A 27,205-nucleotide genomic window follows, 5' to 3' on the forward strand; every position below is an offset into this window, starting at 1 on the left:
TACAAGGCTTTCCACGCTGTACTTTGGGGCTGCTCCGTCCCTGTGCCCCCCCCATCATATGCCTGGATTTGCTAGGCATGCTGGGAGATGGAGATGAGAGCAGTATCCCCTAAGTGAGGAAGAGGGAGCTAAGTGCGTTCAGCAACCAAAGTATTTCTGGCCTCCCATTTCATCTCTCTCCCTCTCCCTCTCTCTATTTCTCTTTCTCCCTCCCTCTCTCATCCCCCCCCCCCCAGATTTCTGTCCTCATGGCTCATGCCTTCTCCACCTCCTCTAAGTGCTGGACCCAGTTTTTTGCCTCAGGGACTTACTTAGATCCCGCCACCACCCTTCCAGGTAGGTATCATGAAGCCCTGAGCTCAGCAGGGCACGGTGACCGCAGGCTTGTAACCCTAGCACCCAAGAGGTACGAGGATCAGTCAGTTCAAGGCTAACCTTGGCTACATAGTGAGTTTGGAGCTAGCCTGGGATACATAAGACCCTGTCTTAAAAATAAAACAAGAGGCAGTGCGGTGGTGGCGCATGCCTTTAATCCCAGCACTCGGGAGACAGGGACAAAGTGGATCTCTGTGAGTTCGAGGCCAGCCTGGTCTACAGAGCAGACAGGGCTACACAGAGAAACAAACAAACAAATCTAAAAATTAAATTTAGAGTGTGAGTATGTGAGTTGGAGGGAGGGCACTGACTGAACTCCAGCTTAGGGGCAAGCTCCTTTACGTGCTGAGCCATCTTGTCAACCAAAACAAGGTCTGCTGTTGTTCGTTGTTTTGTTTTGTTTCTGCGACAGGGTTTTACAGTGCAGCCCTGGCTGTCCTAGAACTCACTCTGTAGACCAGGCTGGCCTTGAACTCACAGAGATCTACCTGCCTCTGCCTCCCAAGTGCTGGGATTAAAGGTGTGCGCCACCACATCAGGCATCAAACTATTTTTTAATTGAACCACTCGAAGGAAGTGTTTTGGGTGTCTCCGATGTTTTAATAGCTCATTAGGATTCTGAGCTGGGTCTTTCTAGAATTCTGTATCAGACTCTTAACTCTTGGGGATAAATGGTTCTATAGTTTCAAGGTTTCTTGCCTTAATGCCTCCCTCACCCAGGCAGCATCCTTAGGGGTTCATGGGAAGATCTGGGTAGGGATCAGGGCTGTGGACATCACGGTTGGCTCTCTCCTTCCTCTTCTCACTGTCCGGGCCTCCTCTTCTCAGATCCTGGTGGCCTTGAGACACCTGCACTTCAAGAACATCGTCCACTGTGACTTGAAACCGGAGAATGTGCTGCTGGCCTCGGCTGATCCATTTCCTCAGGTCAGTGATGTCCCTTCCTAGACTGACGGAAAGGGGGTGGGCAGTGGCTATCAGTCTAGATGCAGGTGGGCTTCAGACCCTAGGTGACGTGGCTTCTCAAGACAGGGGCTCGATCCCTCCCTGATGGCGTCTGGCCTACGCATTCTGGGGCCGCAAAGATACTGCATGGCGTTCGATACTCTCTTCCCTGATGTCATGTTTAAGACAGCTTGGCGGTACTGCACGGTCCATGCTGTAGCTAGAGCAAAAGAAAAAAGACAAGAGGTACAAGAGATAGATGCATCCCTTCCCTTCGCTGACTCAGTAGGGTAAATGGCTCACCTGTCCTCCCTCACATCCCCTTTGCCTCTCTCACTTTCTAAGAGTGGAACCTAGGGCCATGCGCATGCTAGGCCTGTGCTCTGCGACTGACCCCACCCCCCAGCCCCTCACTGGGGGATTCTAGGCAGAGGCTCTACCACTGAGCCACACCCCAGCCCCTCACTGGGGGATTCTAGGCAGAGGCTCTACCACTGAACCACACCCCAGCCCCTCGATGGGGGATTCTAGGCAGAGGCTCTACCACTGAGCCACACCCCAGCCCCTCACTGGGGGATTCTAGGCAGAGAGAGGCTCTACCACTTAACCAGGCCCCCAAATCCTCTAGGCAGGGCTTTATTGCCAAACCACACCCCAAGCTCCTCACTGGGAAGTTTGAGGCAAGTGCTGTACCATTAAGCGAATCCAGTCCCTTTTAATTTTTGAGACAAGGGCTCAGTATTTTCCATGGAAAACCTCTCATGCTCAGGATTTCTCCTCTTCCTGCTCCTCCTCCTCCTCCTCCTTCCTCTTCTTCTTCTCCTCCTCCTCCTCCTTTTTTTTCTTTCTGGTTTTTCGAGGGTTTCTCTGTTGCTTTGGAGGCTGTCCTGGAACTCGCTCAGTAGACCAGGCTGGCCTCGAACTCACAGAGATCCACCTGCCTCTGTTTTCCGAGTGCTGGGATTAAAGGTGTGCGCCACCAACCCCCGGCTTTCCTCCTCCTCCTTTTTTCTGGAACTTACTTATAGGCTGACCTTGAACTTGAACTCACAGAGACTTGCCTCTGCCTCCCTAGCCTGGTCTTTTTTTTTTTTTTTTTCAGTTTATTTTATGTGCCTTGGTGTCTCACCATGGGTGTCAGGTCCCCTGGAATTGGAGTTACAGGCAGTTGTAAGCTGCCATGTGGTTGCTGGGAATTGAACCCAGGTCCTCTGGATGAGCAGTCAGTGCTTTTAACCACTGAGCCATCTCTCCAGCTCTTTTTTTAAAATTTGTGTTTGTTCTGTATTAAGAAATAAATTAAGCTGAATTGTTTGGGCTGGCTTTGAACTCAGTCTGTAATCATCCAGGCTAGCCTTGAGTTTGTAATCCTCCGAGCTCTGCCTCTTCGTTGCTGAGATTACATGCCTGCACCAGCAGGTCCTCCTGCATGCCCGGTCGTCTTCAATCCCAGAAAGTCCTAGAGGTTAACCCATTCTCAGTGTGGAGGAATCAGAGCCCATTCCAGCTGGACAAAACTTCTAGAATGTTGCCTATATTCCCTCTTTCAGTTCATGCACCCACCTGTCCAGTAGGGACCATCAACAAAGGGTCATTCGGAGGCTGCAACCCACCCTAGGAGGCGGGCAGATGGCTGTAGGGAGCATTTAATAGAAATTTATTCAGTGAGCAGCATGTGGGTTAACTCGCTCATGTCATCCCCGTGATAGCCCTTTGAGACAGGTGCTGTTCTTCCTTGTGTTAGAGACGTGGAAACTGAGGCACAGAAAGGGGATGTCACTTACCTGAGATCACTCAGATAGTGATTGTCAAATCCTGGATCTGAGCCGGCCCTCAATGCTGTTTGGAAGACGGAGGTGGCAGTGGTGGTGTGGACACGCGGTGGGGGAGGTGACGTCATCATCCCCACACCCCTCACCTGTCACCTCCGCAGGTGAAGCTGTGCGACTTCGGCTTCGCTCGCATCATTGGCGAGAAGTCCTTCCGGCGCTCGGTGGTGGGCACACCCGCCTACCTGGCGCCCGAGGTGCTGCTCAACCAGGGTTACAACCGCTCGCTGGACATGTGGTCCGTGGGTGTGATCATGTACGTCAGCCTCAGTGGCACGTTCCCCTTCAATGAGGACGAGGACATCAATGACCAGATCCAGAACGCGGCCTTCATGTACCCAGCCAGCCCCTGGAGCCACATCTCCTCTGGAGGTGAGCCTCCGCAGACAGCCTGGGGAGCAAGAAGGTGGGAGGGAGGGAGGCCTTGGGCTTCATGGGCTGTAAGCATGGGGCCTGAGGAGGGTGTTAAATGGGTGGGGGGGGCGGTGCAGCAGGGTGAGGCCACACCTAGTAGGTGAGTCCCCAAGAGAGTTGGGGCAAAGCTGGGCCTGGGTGGGCGGGACTATAAGGGCTCCATTAAGCTGGGCCTGGGTGGGTGGGGCCTGGGTGGGCGGGACTATAGGGGTTCTACAAAGCTGGGCGGCACTGTAAGGGCTCCATTAAGCTGGGCCTGGGTGGGCAGAACTATAACACGCTGTTGCGGGTGGGCCCAGAGATGGTAATAGAGCTATGGTAGTGAACCCTGGCCGGGCATTGGTAGGACACGCCTTTAATCCCAGCACTCGGGAGGCAGAGGCAGGTGGAGAGAGTGAACCCTGGAGGGGCAGGTGCCTTGTGGGTACTACACTCTGGTACCCAGGGGGTGTCATGGTAACTTGAGACTCTATGATACTACCGTGTGGGTACTGGGATTTGAACCAGGGTCCTCTGGAAAAGCAGTCAGTGCTCTTTGTTTTGTTTTTTTAAGATTTATTTATTTATTACTAATACAAAACCCTGCCTCCATGTACACATCAGAAGAGGGCACCAGGTCTCAGTACAGATGGTTGTGAGCCACCATGTGGTTGCTGGGAATTGAACTCATGACCTCTGGAAGAGCAGTCAGTGCTCTTAACCTCTGAGCCATCTCTCCAGCCCTCAGTCAGTGCTCTTAAGCGATGGCCATCTCTTTGGTTTCTTACTTTCTTCTCTCTCTTTTGTTGTTATTATTTTATTTCATGTGTATGGATATTTTGCCTGCTTGTATGTAGATGCATCATGTATATGCATCATGTGCGTGTCTGGTGTCCCTGAAGGTCAGATATGGGTGTCATATCCTCCGGAACTAGAGTTACAGATGGTTGTGAGCCTCCATGTGGGTGCTAGGAACCTAACCCAGGTCATCTAGTAGCCCGTGCTCTTAATTACTGAGCAATTCCTCCAGACCCAGGTTGGTCTTCATGTCTTTTGGGGGGGGGGGTTCTCTGTGTAGCTTTGGAGTCTATCCTAGAACTCTCTCTGTAGACCAGGCTGGCCTCGAACTCACAGAGATCCGCCTGCCTCTGCCTCCCGAGTGCTGGGATTAAAGGTGTGCACCACCAGTGCCCGGCTTCTTTATTTTATGTGTGTGAGTATTTTCCCTGCATGTGTGCTTGGTGATGGAGGTCAGAAGAGGGCATCAGATCCCCTACAAATGGAGTCCCTATGGTTGTGAGCTACTATGTGGGTGCTGGGAACCAAACCCAGGTCATCTACAAGAACAGAAAGTGCTCTTAACCACCGAGCCATCTCTCCAGCCATGTCAGATGTATTATTTTTCTTTGGCAACTGTAGGAATTGAGCCCAGAGCCTCATGCATGATGGTTATGTGCTCTACAGCTACGCCGTATCCCTAGCCTCTTTGTTGCATTTTAGTTTGAGACAGGGGTCTCACTAAAATGCCAGACTGGCCTTGTGCTCATTTTGTAGTTCACTTAGCCGGGATGACAGGCCTGAGAGCCACCGGACCTGGCTGAGACTCAAGCTTTGGCCATCATATGAGGTTTGGGACTCCAAAGAGAGACACCTGGAGCCTTGAGAATGGGCTGTAGTTTATCCATGCAGGGCCCTGAGAGGAATGGGACCAGAGGAAGCCTGAGTGGCCTGCGCATGGGCAGACCCTCTCTAAACATTGGCTGGAGCTGGACTCTGTCCACTGACAGGGCAGCACAGTCTAGGGGTGTGGCTGTGGGACTGCAGCAAAGAGATGCTTTCTGAGGGAAGAAAGATCCGGGGCCTGGCAAACTTTGATATTGTCGTCAGACATCCAACAGTGGCTCTGGGTCTCAAGACAAGTTTGTCACCTGGCCACTGGGGCTGGGAGATGAACCCGGAGGTGTGGAGCTTTGGGGTCAGGGGTGGGGTAGGATGAGAGCCATGGGTGGGCTTGTTTGGTTTGGCTGGCTTTGAACTAAATAACTGAAGAGGACTTTGTACTCCTCCTGCCTTCACTTCCCAAACGCTGGGATCACAGGCTGGTGCTGGAAGAGCCTGGTAAGGCTTTGTTTCCATTGTTCCCTGAGCAACAGGGAACAACAGTTATTTACATAACAATCCACTGTGTTAGTAAAAGAAATCTGGGTGAATGCATATGTCAGTGGTAGAGCTCCCATGTAGAATCCTCCAGTGAGGGGCTGGGGGGCGTGGCTCAGTTGTAGAGCCCCTGCCTAGAACTTCCCAGTGAGGAGGATAGGGGTATGATCCAGTTAGAGAGCCCCTGCCTAGAATGCCCTTGGTAGGGGCTGGGGGAGTGGCTTAGTGGTAGAGCCCCTGCTTAGAATCCCCCAGTGAGGGTCAGGGGGTGTGGCTCAGTGGTAGAGCCCCTGCCTAGAATTCCCTAGTAAGGGGCAGGGGTGTGGCTCAGTGGTAGAACCCCTGCCCCTGCCTAGAATTCCCTAGTAAGGGGCAGGGGTGTGGCTCAGTGGTAGAACCCCTGCCTAGAATCCCCCAGTGAGGGGCTGGGGGTGTGACCAGGTCAGTGGAAATTCTCTTGCTCAGTACCTGTGAAGAGCTAGGTTCCCTCCATAGCAATGTAACAAGAACACCGTTTTAAGTTGTCTCGAGATGGTTCAAAGCAAGCAGGGAGAGTGTGTGGAGGCTGTACACAAATGCTCTGCTGTTTTATATAAAGGACTTGCGCGTCTGAGGAGTTTGGTATCCATGGAATCCCTGCAGATATTGCCCGTAGGCTTACGTGGGCCCACACAGAGCAGCCTTGTCCTTCAAAATGCACTGCCTATGACAAAGCCTCCACGGGGCCTTGGCTTGAACCGCTGCCCCTCAGTCCTCTTCCTTTTCACAAAGACAGGGCCTGTCACTGGGTCTTCTGCAGGTGACAGTGACTGCAGTGTGCGGCAGGAATTGGTTTTCATTTTGTCACCATAGCATGTTATTGGTAGCTCCCCGCTGGGCCCTGTGATGCCAGGATTCCATTGGAAATAAATGTTTTCACCTCAAAAAGTATTCTTTTGAAAACTGGAGCTTGGGGGCTGGAGAGGTGGCTCAGCAGTTAGGAGCACTGGCTGCTCTTCCAGAGGACCTGAGTTCAATTCCCAGCCCCCAACCATCTGTAATGAGATCTGGTGCCCTCTTCTGGCCTGCAGCATACATGCAGGCAGAGCACTCGTACATTAAAAATGATTTTTATGAAAATTTATTTAAGAAATTAAGAAAAATAAAACAAAGCTGGAGCTAGAAGGACTGGACCGATGTCTCAGCAGTTAAGACTGTTTGCAGCGCCGGGCGTTGGTGGCGCACGCCTTTAATCCCAGCACTCGGGAGGCAGAGGCAGGTGGATCTCTGTGAGTTCAGGGCCAGCCTGGTCTACAAGAGCGAGTTCCAGGACAGCCTCAGAAACAATACAGAGAAACCTTGTCTCGGAAAAAAAACAAAACAAAACCAAAAGACTGTTTGCAGCTCACGCAGAGGACCGGACTTCAGTTCTCAGCATCCATGTCAGATTGCTGACAAACTACCTGTGTATCTCCAGCTCCAGGGTACTCTGATTCTCTCTTCTGGCCTAAGAGGGCACTTTCATTCACATCCACAGACACATGCATACGTATAAATAAAAGTAAATAAATTTTGGTTGGTTCGGTTTAAGATTTTTCAAGACAGCTTTGGAGCCTGCCCTGGAACTCGGCTCTGTAGACCAGGCTGCCTGCCTCTGACTCCCCAGTGCCGGGATTAAAGACCTTTGCCACCAACGCCCAGCTGGTTTTTGATACTTAATATAAATAAATTTTGTTTCATTTGGTTTGTTTTTTGATTCAGGGTATCAGTATGTATCCTAGACTGTCCTTGAACTCACAGAGACGAATCTGCCTCTCCCTCTGCCTCCCGAGTGCTGGGATTAAAGGCGTGGACCTCCACAACCAATCCAAAAATAATTTTAAAAATTTGAGCTGGACATGCTGGCATATGCTTATGATCCCAGCAATCGCCGTGTGTAGCCCGGGCTCTGGCCCCGAACTCCTGCCTTTCCAGCTCCCACCTCCCAAGTGCTGGAATTACCAGTGTGGGCCGGCATGAGTGGCAAGATTTGTAATTTAATGAGAAAAGCAGGGATAAGTGTTTGGTCACCTGGGCCAGTGCTGGAGAAGAGATTCCTTTAAGGCTGGCAGGGTGGGGTGCCCTGCCGGAAAGAGCCACCTGCCGCTCCAGCGGGTCTTCGACTGTCTCCTTCCCCCGCAGCCATCGACCTCATCAACAACCTGTTGCAGGTGAAGATGCGCAAGCGCTACAGTGTGGACAAGTCTCTCAGCCACCCCTGGTTACAGGTGACGTATGGAGAAAGCCGCAGAGCTGGCTCTTTAATTGGCTGGATGTGTGGTTGGTGATGGGGCTGTGCCGCCATTGGCTGGGCAGGTTGCGGGACGTGATGCTTTAACTCTCATTGGTCCCAGCGGGCTGTTGCTAAGATTGCAGTACTCTGCCTAGCGTGGGGTGGCCAAGCTAACCCAGTTCTTCCCGGCCCAGGAGTACCAGACGTGGCTTGACCTCCGAGAGCTGGAGGGAAAGATGGGCGAACGATATATCACGCACGAGAGTGACGATGCGCGCTGGGATCAGTTTGTGACAGAGCGCCAGGAGATGCTTGCAGCAGGAGACCTGGGTGGCGCCCTTCTGCCGCAGGACCACGAGATGCAGGGGCTTGCTGAACGGATCAGCATCCTCTGAGGCCAGAGATCCCCCTCGGGGCAGCTTCCTTTGGAGTCCTGAGCACCATCTCTGAAGCGAACTGTTCTAGGGGAAGCAGCCTTCTACACAGACTGGATGAGGCAATATTCAGGGACACTGGGGAGTGGGGTGTCAGTCACCAGAGCACTCTGTGTTTCCAGTCATTGAAATAGACTTCCTGGGGCCGTGCCCTGGATTCATAAGGCTATTGCCCAATAGAAGAACTGTGTGAAGAGGAGGCTCCAAGGCTGGAGGGATGACTCTGTGGGTAAAGACGCTTGCCACTAAGCCCGACAACTTCGAGTTTGACTTCTGAGACACACCTACCTGTTTGAAGGATAGAATTGTCCTCTGACCACCACAAGTGCCCACACACATGCACACACACACAATAAATGAATGTGCTTTTTAAAATATGAGGCTCCCACTGGCCATGGTGATGTGTGTCTATAATCCTAGCACTTGGAGAGGCTGAGGGCTATAGAAGGTAATTGGTCTCAAAAGCAATCTTTTCTGTGGTGGCTCTTGAATGTAATTCCAGGGCTCCCTCAGGAGGTGGAGTTAGGAGGAGAAGTGTTCAAGGTCATCTTTAGGTACTTGGTGAGTTCCAACCCAGTATGGGCTGTTAAGATCCTGTCTCGGAGACTGAAGAGATCGCTCAGTGGTTAAGAGCGCTGACTGCCCTTCCGCTGGACCTGGGTTCAATTCCCAGCAACCATATGGCAGCTCACACCTGCCTGTAACTCAGTTCCAGGGAATCTGATGCCCTCACACCAATGCACATAAAATAAAATGATCTTTTAGAAAGATCCTGTCTCGCCGGGCATTGGTGGCACACGCCTTTAATCCCAGCACTCGGGAGGCAGAGGCAGGTGGATCTCTGTGAGTTCAAGGCCAGACTGGTCTACAAGAGCTAGTTCCAGGACAGCCTCCAAAGCCACAGAGAAACCCTGTCTCGAAAAACAAAAAAACAAAAACAACAACAACAACAACAAAAATCCTGTCTCAAAAGCAAGAAAGTGACCGGGCATTGGTGGTGCACACCTTTAGTCCCCAGCACTCGGGAGGCAGAGGCGGGCGGATCTCTGTGAGTTCGAGGATAGCGAGTTCCAGGACAGCCTCCAAACAATACAGAGAAACCCTGTCTCCAAAAACAAAAACAAGAAAGTGAGTGCTACAGATGGTAGGGAGCTAGGCAGAAGGGGAAGAGTTTGGGGAGAGGAACTCCCTGGAGTGAAATGTAAAGAGAGGGGAGGCTGGAGAGAACTCAGTGGTTAAGAGCACTGACAGCCCTTCCAGAGGACCTGGGTTCAATTTCCAGCAACCACGTGGCAGCTCACACCTGCCTGTAACTCAGTTCCAGGGGAATCTAGCATCCTCACACAGACACACAGGCAAAACATCAATGCAAGTTAAAAAAAAAACCGGGACTGAAGAGATGGCTCAGAGGTTAAGAGCACTGACTGCCCTTCCAGAGGTCCTGAGTTCAATTCCCAGCAACCACATGGTGGCTTACAACCATCTACAATTCAATCTGGTGCCCTCTCCTGGCAGAACACTGTATATGTAATAAATACATCTTAAAAAAAAAAAAACCACGGAGCCAGGCGTTGATGGCGCAAGCCTTTAATCCCAGCACTCGGGAGGCAGAGGCAGGCGGATCTCTGTGAGTTCGAGGCTGGGCTGGACTGATAGCCTCCAAAACAATACAGAGAAACCCTGTCTCGAAAAACCAAAAAAAAAAAACCAAAAAACCACTGGGGGGGGGGGCATCACGTGTGCCAGAAACGGGGGAAGGTTTGTAACCTAGAGAAGGAAGAGTTCAGATACAATGCTAAAAATGACGGCTCACACGGGCCAGGCACGGTGGTACACACCCTTGATCCCAGCACAGGTCTGTGACTGCAAGGCCAGCCTGGGCTACATGATGAGACGCCACCTCATGACAGGTGAATGGGTGCAGTCATCAGCCTGAGACGCCTATCTTAAGTCATAAGTACCTGTGAGGGTCAGCCATTGGAGCCCTGTCCTAAAACCCACCAATGAGAGGCTGGGGACCTGCCTCAGCTGCAGGACATTTAACTAGTATGTGGCAAGGTCAGTGTCCCAGTCATAACGCTGCAGGTGTAGGAGCAGGGGGACTAGAACACTGAGATTCAGGGGCAGATGAAATGACCCAGGGAGTCAATGTCCTCACAGCGTCTTGAGACAGCTCAGTGAGTAAATGTGCTTGCAGAGTGTTGCGTGCGAGCCTCACCCAGCCATCTAAAGCTGGGGTGAGAACTGACTCTGGGAAGTTGTCAGCTACAGTGTAACACATACCAGCCACCCGGCTGCTCACACGTGTGCACACGCTCGCACACACAATGGCAAAAATTAAGTTCAGTTATCTTTGGCAACATACCTTTTTTTTTGTTTTTGTTGTTGGTGTTTTTTTTGTTTTGTTTTGTTTGTTTTTTTGAGATGGGGTTTCTCTGTAGGTTTGGAGGCTGTCCTGGAACTCACTCTGTAGACCAGGCTGGCCTCCAACTCACAGAGATCCACCTGCCTCTGCCTCCCGAGGGCTGGGATTAAAGGCGTGCGCCACCAATGCCCGGCCTCACATACCCTTTCAAAAATTACATTGAGACCTAGGATACATGAGCCCTTCTTTCAATACAATACAGAAAGGTGACATGGCTCAAAGCGTAAAGGGGAAAACTGTCTCCCAAAGCCATCTCCTGACCTCCACACATGCGCATGCGGCCCCGTTCCTTTACCACTGAGCCTTCTCTCCAGCCTCTTTAAGCAGGATGTCCCTGTTAGGCTAGTATATATCCAGCCAGCTGGCCCCAGGGGTCCTCCATCTTTGCCTTCCAAGGTGCTGGAGTTATGGGCAGGCTGCCACTCGCGTGAGCACCTACATGGGTTCTGGGGATCCCAACACCAGTCCTGTGTTTATGCAGCAAGCTCTTTAACCGCTGGACAGCTCCTCCAGGCAACTCTTACTGTATTCAGATCATGAGGATGTCAAAGGCTTCCCTCCTTCCTCTCCTTCTCTTTGAGGTTCTGGAGGTGGAGCCCTCGCCTTTGCAAATACCAGGCAAGCGTTGCACCCACCAAGTGCCAGCTAGTGCAGTTTGTGCGTGTGTATGGTGTGTGTATGTGTGAGCGTAGTATGCGTGTGTGGACACAGACTCCATATCATGTGTGTTCCGTGCAGTTTGTGCGTGTGTGTGTGTGTGTGTGTGTGTGTGTGTGTGGTGTGTGTATGTGTGAGCGTAGTATGCGTGTGTGGACACAGACTCCATATCATGTGTGTTCCTCTATCATCCTCTACCTAGTTTTTATTACGTTTTAGTTTGGGCCATCTTGCCAGCCACTTAGCTTTTTGAGACAGGGTCTCTTGCAGAACCTCAAGCTTACTGATTGGCTACGCTGGCTGGCCGTCACGCTGCGGTAATCCTCCTGTGTCCAATCCCCAGCATGGAATGACGAGTGTGGAGCCATTGCATGGGTCCCAGGAAACTGAACTCAGCTCCTCACATTTTCATGGCATTTACCCATTGAACTGTCTTCCCAGCCTTAGTATTTTCCTCTCTGTAGCAATGACTTCTTGACACACTACAGGTGATCCTTCACGCCTGAGCGTTTTTGTCACTGTGCTGAGTGATACGGGCTACGCAGTGGTGACCATGACATCTCAGGCCCCGCTGCCATGGTGTAGACACTCAGGGCAGTCCTGGGGGTAGTGCTGATCCTGGCCCCGGCGGGGTTGGGGAACAAAAGAGCTTGGGCAGCCTGAAGCAGTGTGAGAGCATGGGCAGGCTTGTCTGGGGAACACCTAAGCTTCGTCTTGGCCCTGAGGCTGTGGGGAAGGGGAAAGGGAATAGCCTGAGGGGAATAGCCTGAGGGGTTCAAGTGTCCCACATCATCCACTTATTTTCCCTCTGTGTTAACAGTCCTGGCTGTCCTGGAACTCACTCTGTAGACCAGGCTAGCCTCGAACTCAGAGATCCACCGCCTCTACCTCTCCAGGGTTGGGATTAAAGGTGTGGGTCATCATGCTGTCCTGTTAAGTTCTGAACCCCTGCCCAGTTTTCCAGTTGCTTGGTCACCCTGACTTTTGGCCTTCATCCCCCACAGCTAAGAATGAACTGAGGATTCATCTGAACATGATTATTCACTTACTATTCATTATTATTGTAGTACTGGGATTGAAACCAGTACTTGGCACATTCTAGGCAAGGGTTCTAGTTTGTATCCATGCCCCCAGCCCCTCACTGGTGGGTTCTAGATGAATCCACTACCACTGAGCCTCATGCCCAGTCTTTGTTTCATTTGGTCTTGCTATGTAGCCCAGGCTAGATCTTCCTGCCTCATCATTTAGAGTATTGAGATTAAAAGCCTAAGCCACCACACTTGGAACCGTGAAAAAATTTTGTTTGTTTTTAAAGATTTATTATGTACATAACGTTCTACCGGCATGTGTGCCTATACGCCAGAAGAGGGCACCAGATCTCATTATGGATGGTTGTGAGCCACCGTGTGGTTGCTAGGAATCAAACTCAGACCCTCTGGAAGTGTAGCCAGTGTTCTTAACCTCTGAGCCATCTCTTCAGACATTTTTATTTATTTACTTATTTATTTATTTTTATGTATGGTATCTTATATAAGATCTAATTAAATTATGTGTATGCAGGTGTGTCTGTGCCCTAGAGTGCAGTTTCCTGAGGCGACCAGAAGAGGGCAGCAGATCCACTGGTGCTGGAGTTACAGTGGGTTGTGAATTTTTTTTCCTCGTGTGTGCCAGGAATTGAACCTAGATCTTCTGGAAGAGCAGCAAGTACTCTTAAACCACTGAGCTGTCTTTCCAGACTCAGTGCTGGTGTTACAGGCTTGAACCACTATGGCCAATCCTTTATGAGTGGTAGAAGTCAATGCTCCAAAAAATTTAATAAATGAGCATGTGTGGTGGCCCACACCTTCAATGTACACACTGTGGGGCGGGGAGACTGAGGTAGGCCAGTCCTGTCTACACAGTGAGTTCCAGGCCAGCAGGGCTACTTAGACTCTTAAAACGGGAAAAACAAAACAAAACAAAAATAACAAAACAAAACCTAATAAAGTCATTTAACATTCAGAATAACTCTCTTGATAAGATGAAGAAAAGGAGACATGGTGAAACTATGTACGTTTCCTCGCATTACTCAGCCTTAAAGTGGCAGTACTAAGACCCACCACATCCCCGGCGCTTACAGCAGGGGAGATCTTAAAAGATGGAAGGTTTCACACTGCCGTTTTTCTTTTCTGGCAGGCTCGCATAGATAACCCAGACTCGCCTCGAACTCACGACGACTCTCCTGCCCCAGCGTTCCTCACCGATCTGAGTTTTGTTTTGTTTTTTTTTGGGGGGGGTTGCAGTTTTGGTTTTTGAGACAGGGTTTCTCCGTGTAGCCTTGGCTGTCCTGGAACCCTGTAGATCTAGCTGGCTGTGAACTCACAGAGATCCTCCTGCCTCTGCCTCCCGAGCGCTGGGATTAATGGCGTGCGTCGCCCGTCTTCTTTGCAGCTTGTAAAGAGTTCAAGGTCCGTCTGAGAAATGGGTTTTTTTGCGGACACACTGGGTGTAGTGACACAGGCTGGCCGCGTGAGGGGGCGGTAGCCCCGCTTGCCCAGCGGAGGGAAGCAGAGTGGCTCAGACTCAGGACCACAGCACGCTGAGAACAGAGCATCTCAGAAGACTGAGAACAAAGCCTTTCAGAAGCGGGAACAAAAGCCCCTGCCATCTCAGACTGGTGGAACTCAGCGCCACAGCACCTGGGAGACAAAAGGCCTCAGATTCTGTTCTCGTTGAATCACACAATATTTCATCCCGGGTCTGGTAATTTCAGAAGAGTGTTGTTTTAGTGAGATAGAAACCGCTGTGTAATTCGGGCTAGCTTCTCGCAGTGCAATCAGACTAGCTTGCGGTCCACTATGTAGCTCAGGCTGGCCTCGAACTCTTAATTCTTAATTCTCCCTCTGCCTTAGCCTCCCCTGTGATGGAATCAAAGAGCCGGTTTGAGCCGGTCCTGCTTAAAAGCATAATCGTATCGTAAGATTACTTCTGAGTGCCTGGGAAAGCTGCTTGGGAGAGGAGGCGTGAGCCGGATTCCATCTCCACTGACATCTTCCTTCTGCGCAGACTCAGGAGCTGAAGGCTCGGGCGGGGCGGCGGGAGCAGCTGCGGGGCTGTCACGTGGATCCAGTCTCTATTTATAGCCCTCCCGTCCCCTCGACCCGTACCGTCCAATAGCAGCTAGAGCTCTCCCGCAAGAGGGCGGGGCCAATCCAGAATCCGAGCGACGGACGCCAATGGAATCGGAGTAAGGGCGGGCTTGTTTTATTGTGACGTGTGGAGGGCGTGGCCACAGCGCCTCAGTCGGCGCACGAAGGGGCGTGGCAAGTCTGATTCCCGTAGCTAATCGCGAGCATGCGTTGTGGAGGCGGGGCGGGGCGGGGCGGAGCGCTGCGTCACGGAAGGCACCGGCCAATAGACGGCCGTTGTTGCGCCTCCTGGGGCGTGGCCAATGTAGATGAGGCGCGGGTGGGCGGCCCAATGGGCGGGCGCCTATGCAGATGAGACGGTGACAGCCCGGCCAGCGGGCGGGCGGGCGGGCGGGCTGCTGGGGCGGGGAGGTGGGACCGGCGAGAGGGGCGGCCGTGGGGCCCGGCCGGGCTGGGGCGGGGGGCCGCAGCCATGATCCGGGCCTTCTCGTTCCCGGTGAGCCCGGAGCGGGGTCGGCTGCGGGGATGGTTGGAAGGCAGCCTGGCCGGGCTCTGCGAGTTGCATTGGCTCCGAGAGAGGCAGGAGTACCGCGTGCAGCAGGCGCTGCGGCTGGCCCAGCCCGGGATGGGGGGCACCGAGGCTGAGGACGAGGAGGACGCCGAGGAGGACGAGGATGCGGCAGCGGCGCGCAGGGCCGCGGCGGCCCTGGAGGAGCAGCTGGTGAGGGGTCGCCTGTCCGTGCGTCCATCCGTGCATCCCTCCCTCCCTCCCCCACCCGCTCCCCCACCTCCCTGTCCGTGTGTCGGTCTGTCCGTCTCGGCACTGTCTGCTCAGGTCCTAGGGTGGGGGAGCAGGCAAGGGAAAAGAAGGAGAGATAAGACTGGAGACCTGGTCTCCCCCACCCCCAAATCGAGCTGATGGAGAGGATGCACGGCCTCCACTGGACCCTCCGCGTGGATCCTGTTAACCATCCAGGCCGCCTAGTGGGTGTCAAGCCGAACACTTGGCGTCTTACAGTCTTCCCATTTCATGAGGGGTTGAGAGTCCCCATTTTACAGAGAAAGAGACTGAGGCTCAGAGACAGGAAGAGACTCACCCAAGGTCACACAGCCGGCATTCAAATGTAACCTCCCTCTGGGCCCCCCGCTACCCAGGCTCCATCTTTCCCCTAAGTCCCCGGGGTGCTTGGAGATCCCTGGAGGGGGCGGGGTGGGGGAAGGGGAATCTGCGGGCCTCTGGAGGGAGGGACCCGCTGCTGAGAAGCTCTCAGTCCCTGAGAAGCCCCGGGACATTTGCATTTCGATCAGCCTGATGACATTTCGCTCTTCTATTTGGTCCCCTGCCTCAGTTCCATAGGGGAGGCCAGGAGAAAGTAGCTTGGGGGGGGCTGTATCTGACTCTCGGGGCGGTCTAGTGATGACTTTCAGATTCCCCAGCTTTGCCTCCCTCCCTGTATCCCTGCTTGAGTCTGGAGACCCTTTCCGGTGTCCCTCCCACCTTCCCATGCCACCGCACCTCTGCTTCCTTTTCTTAACCCTGTCCCTGTCTCTATGGTCTTCCCAGACCTGCTTAGCTTCCAAAACCAGCAGACATCAGCGGTGGACGGGGCCGTGGCCTGGCCCGAGGCTCTCAGTGCTTTTCTCCCCCACTGTCTCCGTCTCTCTTCCCTTCCCCCAGCCCTCTCCCCTGGCCCATCCCGGTCTCCTAAGCCCCTGTGTGTGTGTGTGTGTGTGTGTGTGTGTGTGTGTGTGTGTGTGTGTGTGTGTGTGGTCAGAGTTTCCCGTTTAGGGAAACCTGAGCCAAGGCTGTGGGGGTGGGGAGGGGGTTCTGGCTGTTGCTGACCTCGGCTGCCCCCTCCCCAGATGGGAAGTGGGGAAAGGGGGCTGAGGCCAGACGCCCGGCCCCACCCCCACCGGCCTGACCGTGCAGGAGTGGGACCTTACATTCTTCTCGAAGCAGAAACAGCTGTGGGAGGCCCCGCCCCCTCCCAAAGTTACAGACGGGGGTGGGGGGCTTTAGCCCCCCCCAAGCTGCCTGGGCTTTGCCAGACCCCACCATCCTACTAGGAGAGGGAGGGCGAAGGCACCACGGGGCATACCAGTAGTGAGTGGCCTCGTCTCCCTCCCTCGTCGCTCTGCCCCTCACCTTCTCTGTGTGTTTGCCTTTCTGCCCGCTCACTTCTCACGGCTCACTCCTCCCTGCTGGCATGAGGTGGCGATGGGAGAGAGGACTGTCCCCTCACTCTCCACCCCTATACCCTTTTCCCACTGTCGGCAGTCAAGGCTCGACCCAGCCTCAAAGAGGAGGCGGTGGCGGACTGGGACAGAAGCCTGGCTGATGGAGGGAGGGGAAAAGCGCTAAATATAAACCCCTCTGGTGTTGAGGGTTCCTGGGCCCTTCTGAAGAGAGAATGGGGCCGCCTCTGATCCCAGAACTCCTGTCTTATAAGACAACCTACATCTCCATCCATCTCTCAGAAACACACTCCCTTTGAAGCAAGAAAAACTGAAGTTAGACTCTGTGATTCTGCTAGACGTGATGTGGCCATGTCAAATACGAGTAGAGGCATTTCAGAAAAAAGAGGCATGGCTATTGCATGTGGAGGGATCCTATTTGCTCCTCGGAAGGATAAAGGTCCCTTCCAATAAGGAGGACTTGAGTTAGATTTGCAGAAGAACTTCTTAACATAGATGAAGGGGCATCCGAAGGTAAGGAAGGTAAGGGGAAGTTTGGGTGAAGGAGTTTCCCAAGGCATCAGGCCAATTAAAGATGAAGGAACTCTTGCTGTCTGTTCCCACAACTCTTGACTCTTCTTTCTATTGGAAAAACTGAAATGATAGCTGTGGAATTTATCCCCCATCAATCATTTTACATTTATTTTTAATTGTGCAAGCAGTATTTGAAATTATTCCTGGTAGATACTCTGAGCTTTCTTGTGACAATGTAAGCCAGCATTTACAAAGGGCTGATAAAGAACAACTCTTTTTTTGTTTGTTTGTTTTTTTGTTTTTCAAGACAGGGTTTCTCTGCACTGTTTTGGAGGCTGTCAGTCCAGCCTAGCCTCGAACTCACAGAGATCCGCCTGCCTCTGCCTCCTGAGTGCTGGGATTAAAGGCGGGCGCCACCACCGCCCGGCTTAGAACTACTCTTTTAATTCATTTTAGCCCTTCCTGCAAGGTTGTGAAAGCCATGGTTGTATGATGCCCATGTTTCAGACAAGGAGAGGGGAACCCAGCGAGATCAAGACACCTACTTGAGGTCTTACAGCTGGGCAGTGGAAGAGATGAGTTTGACTCTTGGCCACTGGGTACCAAGTCACACCTTACATATTTCATTGGCCTGTACAGTGACCTTCTTCTCTCCTTTGATTCCCTATGTTAAGAAGACCACCATCATTTGACCTTGGTTTTGAGTCCATTCTGACAGTTTGTATACTAGGAAAGAAATGGAGAGCACTGGCCAAAGCTTTACTTTTATATTTACCAGCACAGGCACTGGAGGTAAGGATTAGGAGCAGGCCAGGCAAGTGATGTACTACTGAGCCACACCCCAGCTCCTAACTGGGGGATTCTAGGCAGGGGCTCTACCACTGAGTCACACCCCCAGCCCCTCACTGGCAGATTATAGGCAGGGGCTCTACCACTGAGCCATGCCCCCAGACCCTCACTGGGGGATTCTAGGCAGGGGCTCTACCACGGAGCCATGCCTCTAACCCCTTACTGGGGGATTCTAGACAGGGGCTCTACTACTGAGCCAGACCCCAGTCCCTCATTGGGGGATTCTAGGCAGGGGCTCTACCACTGAGCCACACCCCCAACCCCTCACTGGGTGATTATAGGCAGGGGTTCTACCACTGAGCCACACCCCCAGCCCCTCACTGGAGGATTCTAGGCAGGTACTCTACCACTGAGTTAAGTTCTCAATCCTTTTGTTTGTTTAGTTTAGTTTAATTTAGTTTCACATTTTGAGACAAGGTCTCACTCTCTGGCCCTGGTTGGCCCGAACTCACAGAGATCCACCTGCCTCTGCTACCTTGTCTAGCCCTAAGCCCTCTTCTTGAGACTAGATTTCTATGATTCCCAGACAGACTCTGAACTTTGTATACTCCTGTCTTCCAGAGCACTGAATTATCTCAAACCCCACCCCCCTGGCCTGCCTCAAAGGTTTTGTTGTTTTCTAAAATTCCAGTTTCTTGGGTGAGGTACCAAGGCTTTGCTGATGGTCTTCAAAATGTGGCCAACCACAGAAGACACAAGGTGTGGAGGTTGTTAGAAATGCAAATTTTGGGGTTCCAATCCAGGTATAGCCAGAAGCTCTCAAACTGGGACTCAGTAACTGGTTTTTACAGCCCCTCCAGGTTCAGTCAGGCTTAATAATACCCTTGCCAACTGCCATCAGCAGTGACAAGCATGTAGGATGGTGGTTCCCAAAAGATTGTGTCACCACTGAGTGTAGTGGTGCATACCTCTCATCTGAGCACTCGAGAACACTTGGCAAGTGACAGCAGGAAGATTGGGAGTTCAAAGCCATCCTTGGCTACATAGGAAGTCCAAGGTCAGCCTGGGCTACCTGAGACCCCAAAAGGAAGGCTGCCTGATGGCACTGTATGCAGTGCCCCTGTGATGATGAAGTCCCTGGATGATGCATTTATCAGAATGTGTCCCTGTGACTGTGGTTCTGACCTCCTCCCTCCCATGCACGCTCCTCTCCTCTTTCAGTACTGTGTCTTAGTGATAGCTCTGCAGAAAATCTGCCTCCGTCCATCTTAACAGCTGTATAGTATTCCACCACGAACATAGGTGCTCATCCCTTCATCAGAACTTTTTTTTTTACTAAGCCCAAGCAAAGGAGAAGAGTGCTGCTGTGAACAAAACAGTCAGAAATCTCTGTCCTAGTGAGAGACACAACAGGAGGCACCCTGGTATATATTTTAAAGTCGGGAGGCAGAGTGACAGAGTGGGCAACGGCAAAGGAACTATTTTAGAAAGTGGACTGGAGGATCACACTAGAAAAGACCGGCCATTAGGATGGGGTGGGAGCAGAAGCACAGAGCTTAGGTTCCCAGTGGCAACCAGGAATAGGCAGCCGACTGGTCTGGGTCACTTGGGGCATACGCAGGCCATTGATGCTGGCAGCAGCCTGTGGCTACCCCCCCCCCACTTCCTAATACTGTGTTATGTGCTTCTTTTTTAGGTTTTGCTTAAAGCTGATTGATTGAGGGGGCCATGGGCATCTGCACATACCCAGAGTAGGAGCCTCCAACTAGAGGCGTTTGTTGATACAGACAGGGCCACATGGGGGCTTCTATTCAGGGAGGGGAGGAGGGCAGGCCTGGAGGAGGGGCTGTGGGGGGCTGTGCCTGCTGCCCAGAGCCAGGCCAATCTTTCTGCCCTAAATAGGCAGGACTGGATGCTGGTCCCGCCCTCCCATCGGCCGGCCAGACAAGCCGCTTTTGTCTGAGGGTCAACCGTCTGCCCCTGGCAGCCGCTACCTCTGGTCTCTGGTCTCATTCAGTCCCCCTGTGAGACATTCCCTGGCCCTGCCGAGTTGTCTTCCAAAATAAGATAAAATCCTGGATTTTTAAATTTAAACTGTAGAGACAGGGTCCCGTTGCCCAGGCTGCCCTCAGACACACTAGGCAGCCAAAGAAGGTTGTAAACTCCTTATCCTCCTACCTCTAATCAGTACAGGAGCTAAGTAAGGTCTGTGCCACCAGCCCCATTTTATGCAAGACTAGGAACTAGTTTCCTGCTGGGCAATCACCCTTCCAACTCAGCTTCATCCCCCACCCCAGTCCTGGGGGGTCTTGGTTTCTGATCACTGCTGTAGCCACCAGTAAGGTTAGACTTGTAGAAGGACTTGCAGGAGGCACAAAGGGTGTGGTTCTTCCTGAGGGGGAGGAGCAATGAGGTGTGTGAATTGTGCCCCACGCTTTTTCTTTCTTTCTTTCTTTCTTTCTTTCTTTCTTTCTTTCTTTCTTTCTTTCTTTCTCTTTCTTTCTTTCTTTCTTTCTTTCTTTCTTTCTTTCTTCTTTCGTGTGTGTGTGTGTGTGTGTGTGTGTGATTTTTGAAAGTGTTTCTTTGTGTAGCCTTAGCTGCCCCAGGACTAGCTCTGTAGTCCAGACCCGCCCTAGTGCTGGGATTAAGGACATGTGCCACCACTGCTTAGCCATGCTGTATGCATTTCCTATGAAATAGCCAGTCTGCAGCAGGAGGCACTAAGAGGAGACTTCCATAAGAACTTCCCTTTGGTGACAAGGGCCCATTCGAGGGAGAGCAAAGTACCTAAGAAAGGAGGGTCTACGCTGGGGAGGAGGCCACCCCATGGCTGCCCCGGGATCTGCCCACTCCTGCACACCCCTTCTAGCATGGAACTCTCTCACAACCAGAAGACCTATCATAAAAATTCACAGCCCAAGTTGCCACCAGCAGTGCCCTACTCAGAAGATATAGGCAGGAGAGTCATGAGTTCAAGTTCACGCTCCCCTGCATGGCAAGTTTGAGGCCAGCCTGAGCTATGTGAGAATGAGGGGCTGGGGTAAGGCCAACCTGGGCTATGTGTGAATGAGGGGCTGGGGTAAGGCCAACCTGGGCTATGTGTGAATGAGGGGCAGCTAGGAAGATATCCCAAGTTAGCTTCCTGACACTTGGGCATGAAGACCTGAGTTTGAATCCCCAGTACCCACATAAGAAGTTGGGTAAAAGGCTTGGTGAGAGCCGAGCGTTGGTGTCGCACGCCTTTAATCCCAGCACTCGGGAGGCAGAGGCAGGCGGATCTCTGTGAGTTCGAGACCAGCCTGGACTACCAAGCGAGTTCCAGGACAGCCTCCAAAGCCACAGAGAAACCCTGTCTCGAAAAAAAAAACCAAAAAAAAAAAAAAAAAAAAAAGCTGGAGAAGTCCGGGCGTTGGTGGCACACACCTTTCATCCCAGAACCCAAAAGGCTGAGGCAAGAGCTTCTCTGTAAATTCCAGGTCAGCCTGGTCTACAGAATTAGTGCTGTGATAGCCAAGGCTGTCTTGAAAAACCAGATAAATAGATAGATGACAGCCAGACAGACAGATGTGGAGGGCTGGAGAAATGGTTTTGTGGTTAAGAGTCCTGGCTTAGCCAGGCATTGGTGGCGTTCGCCTTAATCAGGAGGCAGAGGCAGGCGGATCTCTGTGAGTTCAAGACCAGCCTGGTCTACAAGAGCTAGTTCCAGGACAGCCTCCAAAGTCACAGAGAAACCTTGTCTCCAACATCAATTATGTGCATAGGTGTCTGACCCGAATGTTTGAGTGAGGGGATCAGATCCGCTGGAACAGGAGTCATAGGCTGTGTGAGCTGCCCTGTGGGTGCTGGGAATTAAACCCAGGTCCTCTGAAAGAGCAGCCAATACTCTCCAGCCCCAGAAGAGGAATATTCTAGTAGGGCTTAGGGAGCTGTGACCACAGATGGGGACACAGATAGCAAAGAATGAACAAAAGGTGGGTCCTGAGTTTCAACACGCATAGATGGGGCTACAGCATGAAGGCTGAAAGTTAGACAGAAAGACTTCCTCACAGCGACGAGGGACAGAGGGCTGACATTTCCAAGTGGATCTCTGCCAGGAAGTCATAAACAGCAGGCTGGTGGGTTCTGGAGAATTCTGACCACTCTGCTCTTGTACTTCAGGAGGCCCTGCCTGGGCTCATCTGGGACCTGGGCCAGCAGCTGGGGGACCTGAGTCTGGAGTCTGGGGGTCTGGACCAGGAGAGTGGGCGCAGCTCAGGTGAGTCTGGGGCCAGGGTGGGGTCTCTCCAGGACACCCCAGTCTGTCTCAGTGTCCTCTGTCTCTCAAGCAGTCCCTGACTCTCCCCCCCACCCCCAGCTCCCTAATTGATTTAGCTTCTCTCTGGAATCCAGGCTTCTATGAAGACCCCAGTTCTACCGGAGGTCCAGATTCACCACCCTCTACCTTTTGTGGGGACAGTGGCTTCTCCGGATCTGGCTCCTATGGACGCCTGGGTCCCTCGGACCCCCGGGGCATCTATGCCAGTGAGAGACCCAAGTCCCTAGGTAAGGTGGGTGGGGCGGGGCCCTGTGACAGTCAGAAGATGGCTTTGAGCATAAAGTTGATCCACTTTAGATTCCCACTTCTGGCTGGGAGCAGTCTTGGTGTAGTTTTAGCATCTCTCTTTGGGCTTCTGTTTAGCTAATGGGGTCCTAAGAGTGTCTACACCAGCCAGGCATTTTTGTGCTTGCCTTTAATCCCAGCATTACAGCCAGGGCTACACAGAGAAACCCCATGGGTGGGGGGGATGATATGAATGTGAAGGGTGAGCAATGGTTAGAGCAAGACAGGTGGGGAGGTCGTGAGGGACTTTGTCATGAACCATACAGGAGGGGATGAGTGAGGCAGAGTCTTCAGGGAGGACGAGGGAGAGATAGTTTGACCTATCCAGACTGGGTGAGAAAAGACTTGATTTTATTCTGATTTGACGGAACAGGGTCTTGCTATGTAGCCCTGGCTGGCCTCGAACTTGCAACAATTCTCCTGACTCAGTCTCCCCAGCCTTGGGATTTACAGAGGTGGGCCACCACACCCAATTTAATTATTATTGTTTGTTTGAGGCAGTCTCTGGGGTAGCCCCGGCTGGCCACTAACTTACTATGTAGCTGCATCTGTCCATTGCTGAGGCTGCAAACATGTACCTCTATGAACACCTTGGCCTTGGGGTTTCTTTTGGGGGGGGTGGGAGGGGTGTTTTGAGGTAGGGTCTCATGTAGCTCAGGTTGACTCCAACATGTTAAGTAGCTCACAGTGACTCCACCTCCTCAGTCCTGGATGGATCACAGAGGTGTACCACCAAGTCCATTGTCTGTCTGTATATCTATCTATCCATCCATCCATTTTTTACTCCATCCATCCATCCATCCATCCATCCATCCATCCATCCATCCATCCATCCATCCATCCATCCATCCATCCATCCATCCATCCATCCATCCATCCATCCATCCATCCATCCATCCATCCATCCATCCATCCATCCATCGCTACATAGCTCAGGCTGGCGCAGAACCGGAGGCGATCCTCCTCTCCTGCCTGGGCTGCTTCAGTTCTAGGCTAAGGAAGGCCTTTGAGCGCCCCTCCTCTCTCTTCCTCTGCTTCTCTCTCCCGCAGGTGACGCCAGCCCCAGCGCCCCAGAGTCGGTGAGCGCCCGGGCAGCGGTGCCTCGCTCCTTCTCAGCTCCCTACCCGACAGCAGCGGGCCCCGAGGCCTGCTCATCGGCGGAGCGGCGTGCGCGCGCGGGGCCCTTCCTGACGCCCAGCCCGCTGCACGCGGTGGCGCTGCGCAGCCCACGGCCCAGCGGACGCGCGCCCTGCGGCTCCCCGGACGGGGCGGCCGGCCGGCCCCTGGACGGCTACATTTCGGCGCTCCTGCGCAGGCGCCGCCGCCGGGGGGCGGGCCAACCGCGTACGAGTCCCGGGGGCGCGGACGGGGGCGCGCGGCGCCAGAACGGCGCGCGCCCGCGGCCGCCCGAGGCGTCCCCGCCCCCCGGGGGCGCGCGACCCGCGCGGGAGCCGTCGACGGAGCGCGCCTGGGCCACGGCGTGGGAGACGGAGGTTGCGCCCGAACCTGCGCCTCCGGCCGCCGCCTCGCCGCCCTCCAGCCCGGCTGAGGGTCGCCTCGTGAAGGCCCAGTACATCCCGGGCGCCCCTGCAGCCTCCAGGGGCCTTCCGGGGCGCGCCGCGCGCCGCCGGGCTCCACCGCTCACGCGAGGTCGCAGCGTGGAGCAGTCCCCGCCGCGGGAGAGGCCACGAGCCGCGGGCCGTCGGGGCCGCCTGGCCGAGCCGTCGGGGCGTCGGGGATCGCCGAGGGCGCGTAAAGCGGCGCGCTCGCAGTCGGAGACCAGCCTGCTGGGCCGCGCGCACGCCGCCCCGCCGCCGCCCAAGTACCCCACGGCCGAGCGCGACGAGCCCCGGCCGCCCCGGCCCCGGCGCGGCCCCGCGCCCACGCCCACCGTCCAGGCCTGCCGTCGGTGGCGCTCCACCGCGGAGATCGACGCGCCCGACAGCCGCCGCGCCCGCGCCCCCCGCGCGCCCGCGCCGCGCGGCCCCGCGCCCTCGCCGTCCGCGCCCTCGCGCCGGCTGCTGTACGGCTGCGCGGGCAGCGACTCCGAGTGCTCGGCGGCGGGGCGGCCGGTGCCGCTGGGCCGTCGGGTGCCGTCGTCGTCGGGGTGCGGCCCCGGGGGAGGTTACGGCGAGAGCGAGTCGAGCGCTAGCGAGGGCGAGTCGCCCGCCTTCAGCTCCGCCTCCAGCGACTCCGATGGCAGCGGGGGCCTCGTGTGGCCGCAGCAGCTGGTGGCGGCCGCAGGGGCCTCGCCGTCGGGGCCCGGGGGTGCGGCCGGTGTTGCGACCCCCGCGGGCCCCGCCAAGGTCTTCGTGAAGATCAAGGCGTCGCACGCGCTGAAGAAAAAGATCCTGCGTTTCAGGTCGGGCTCTCTGAAGGTCATGACGACTGTGTGAGTTGGGGGGAGGGGAGGGGCCTGGGAACCCACCTCCATGGCCCTGCACCCACGCTTCTCATCCTCCACCCCTCCACCCCCACCTTCCAAAGACCACCGGTCTTCTCTGCTTCCAAAGACCCTCCTCACTCACTGCCCGCCGTCCATGGCCGCCCCGAGAGGCTGCCCCTCTCCCCCCACTGAGAGGCGCCCAGATGGTCCCAGAACAGCTGGTTTTCAAAGCCTTGGGCCAGAAAGTGCCCCCTCCGTGGGCCTCGCTCTCCCCATCTGTACAATGGATGTCCATGTTTGCAAAGGCAGTAATTCTGTTCAGGTGCCCCCCCACTCCCTTTTAGTTTAGAAGCTTAGTGTGTTCCCTCTCCATTTCCCTCATATAGCTTTGTCATTCCTCTTTTCCTGGCCCAGATAGGGCTCCCTTCTCATTCACAAAGTGCCCCCTCCATGTCCCTGGACCCTTAGGATATCCCCTGGGGCCCCCGGGTGGGTCAGAGACTGTCTGACTCAGGTTATGCCCGCAGAGTGCCCTGGAAGAAGTGGCACTGTCTTAGGGGCTTTGAGGGTCACGTAGGAGTTGCCAACACCTGGAAAAGGACTCTTTCTGCTCCATCCCTGGACATTTATGGAGGATTGGGAGGTTAGAGAGAGGAAGGAAGATGGTTTCAATCTCGTCTCTCTCCCTGTGGGGAGTGGGGGAAGCTGTTCCAATCCATGGGTTTTTTTTTTAATTTGTTTGTTTTTTTATTTTAAAAAAATACTGTATTTATTATGACAATGGTGACTCCCCAGTGCGTGGGGGGCCAGATTCTGTGTGTTTCTCTAACCTCTTTGTAAATAAATGCACAATGTTACATATTCCCTGGATTCTTGTTCCCTGTTGAAATGAGAAACGTGACCTTTCTTCTTCCAACCAAGAGCAAACCTTCTGTTTGCTGTGGAACCGGCGGTGAGCAGAGCCCGGGTGGTGGGTCCCAGGTGGGATTTCAGCATCTCTTCAGGGCCGCTGTGTCCTTGGTGACTGACCTTTGACTTACATCCTTATGTTTTCGTAAAGATGACGGGTCATCAAGAGCGAGGCTGGGGCGAAGGCTCTGCGGATCAAGGGCTTGCCACACCAGGGTGAGGGCCTGAGTCCTAGTCCTCAGAAACCTGGAAAGCCCCACTCTGTTCAGTGGATATGTGCGACCCCAATGCTCTCAATGGAGCGGTGAGAGGCGGAGACAGGAGACTCCCTGGAAAGCCAACGGCCAGCCCACTGCTGTGTGCGGTGGCGAATGACAGACTAATAGGTTGTCCTCCGGCCTCCACACGCAGAGCAGTGCTTGCGCATGCCTCCCGTGCCCTAAAACAATTATAGAGGGGTCATCAAGATTGAGGACCGGGGGGCTGGAGACGTGGCTCAGAGGTTAAGAACACGACTGCTCTTCCAGAGGTCCTGAGTTCAAGTCCCAGCACCACATGGTGGCTCACAACCATCTGTAATGAGATATGGTGCCCTCTGCTGGAGTGCAGACATACATGGAGGCAGGATGTTGTATTCATAAATAATAAATAAATCTTTAAAAAATAATTAAAAAAAAGATTGAGGACGGGGTGTCCACTGCTGTGCGAGCGTGGGGACCTGAGACCTGAGGGTGGACCACTGACACTCACATAGAAGCCAGGCATGGTGGGAAAGCCAGGGAGATAGAGGTGGGCAGATCTCTGTGAGCTCCAGGCCAGCCTGGGCTACATAGTGAGCTCCAGGCCAGCCTGCACTGTATAGCCCTATGTCAAAATAAATTTAATAATAGTGGAGCAACTGCTGTCTTATCGAGATATGAATTTGTTATATTCCCCACATTGGCCTGAAGCTAGAGATCCTCCTGCCTCAGCCTCTGGAATCTGGAGCCACAGGCATGCCCCCACCACATCTTGCAGTCATGTTCATTTGGAAATCTCATGGGGGTGCTGTGTTAATTAGCATGTCTGACGATCTGCTTTTAACTGTACTTGTGTTGTTGTTTTGAGACGGGGTTTCTCTGTGTAGCCTTGGCTGTCCTGGAACTCTCTCTGTAGACCAGGCCTCAGATCTGCCTGCCTCTGCCTCCCTAGTGTCCCAACACTTACCCTGCTCTTCCC

The 27,205-nt window shown here is 53.7% G+C and overlaps 2 protein-coding genes across 3 annotated transcripts in view; both read left to right on the top strand.

Annotated features, from left to right (window-relative positions):
• Positions 1-8,759, top strand: part of Prkd2 (protein kinase D2) — a 30,941-nt gene extending 22,182 nt beyond the window's left edge. For both annotated transcript variants that reach the window (XM_013125491.3, XM_040734314.1), the window contains exons 15-18: positions 1,204-1,302; positions 3,254-3,521; positions 7,860-7,945; positions 8,145-8,759. In XM_013125491.3, the coding sequence (XP_012980945.1) occupies positions 1,204-1,302; positions 3,254-3,521; positions 7,860-7,945; positions 8,145-8,345 (654 nt within the window). In that variant the 3' untranslated portion in view covers positions 8,346-8,759. The remainder of the gene's footprint in view (positions 1-1,203; positions 1,303-3,253; positions 3,522-7,859; positions 7,946-8,144) is intronic.
• A 6,245-nt stretch (positions 8,760-15,004) lies between these two features.
• Positions 15,005-25,939, top strand: Dact3 (dishevelled binding antagonist of beta catenin 3). The gene is made up of 4 exons (XM_040734315.1): positions 15,005-15,315; positions 22,251-22,347; positions 22,482-22,634; positions 23,743-25,939. The coding sequence occupies exons 1-4, from the start codon at positions 15,067-15,069 to the stop codon at positions 25,086-25,088; spliced, it is 1,845 nt and encodes a 614-aa protein (XP_040590249.1). The 5' UTR covers positions 15,005-15,066; the 3' UTR covers positions 25,089-25,939.
• Positions 25,940-27,205: the final 1,266 nt, after the last annotated feature.

This window comes from Mesocricetus auratus, unplaced genomic scaffold (genome assembly GCF_017639785.1).
Source record: "Mesocricetus auratus isolate SY011 unplaced genomic scaffold, BCM_Maur_2.0 Super-Scaffold_100038, whole genome shotgun sequence".
Classification (NCBI taxonomy): domain Eukaryota; kingdom Metazoa; phylum Chordata; class Mammalia; order Rodentia; family Cricetidae; genus Mesocricetus; species Mesocricetus auratus.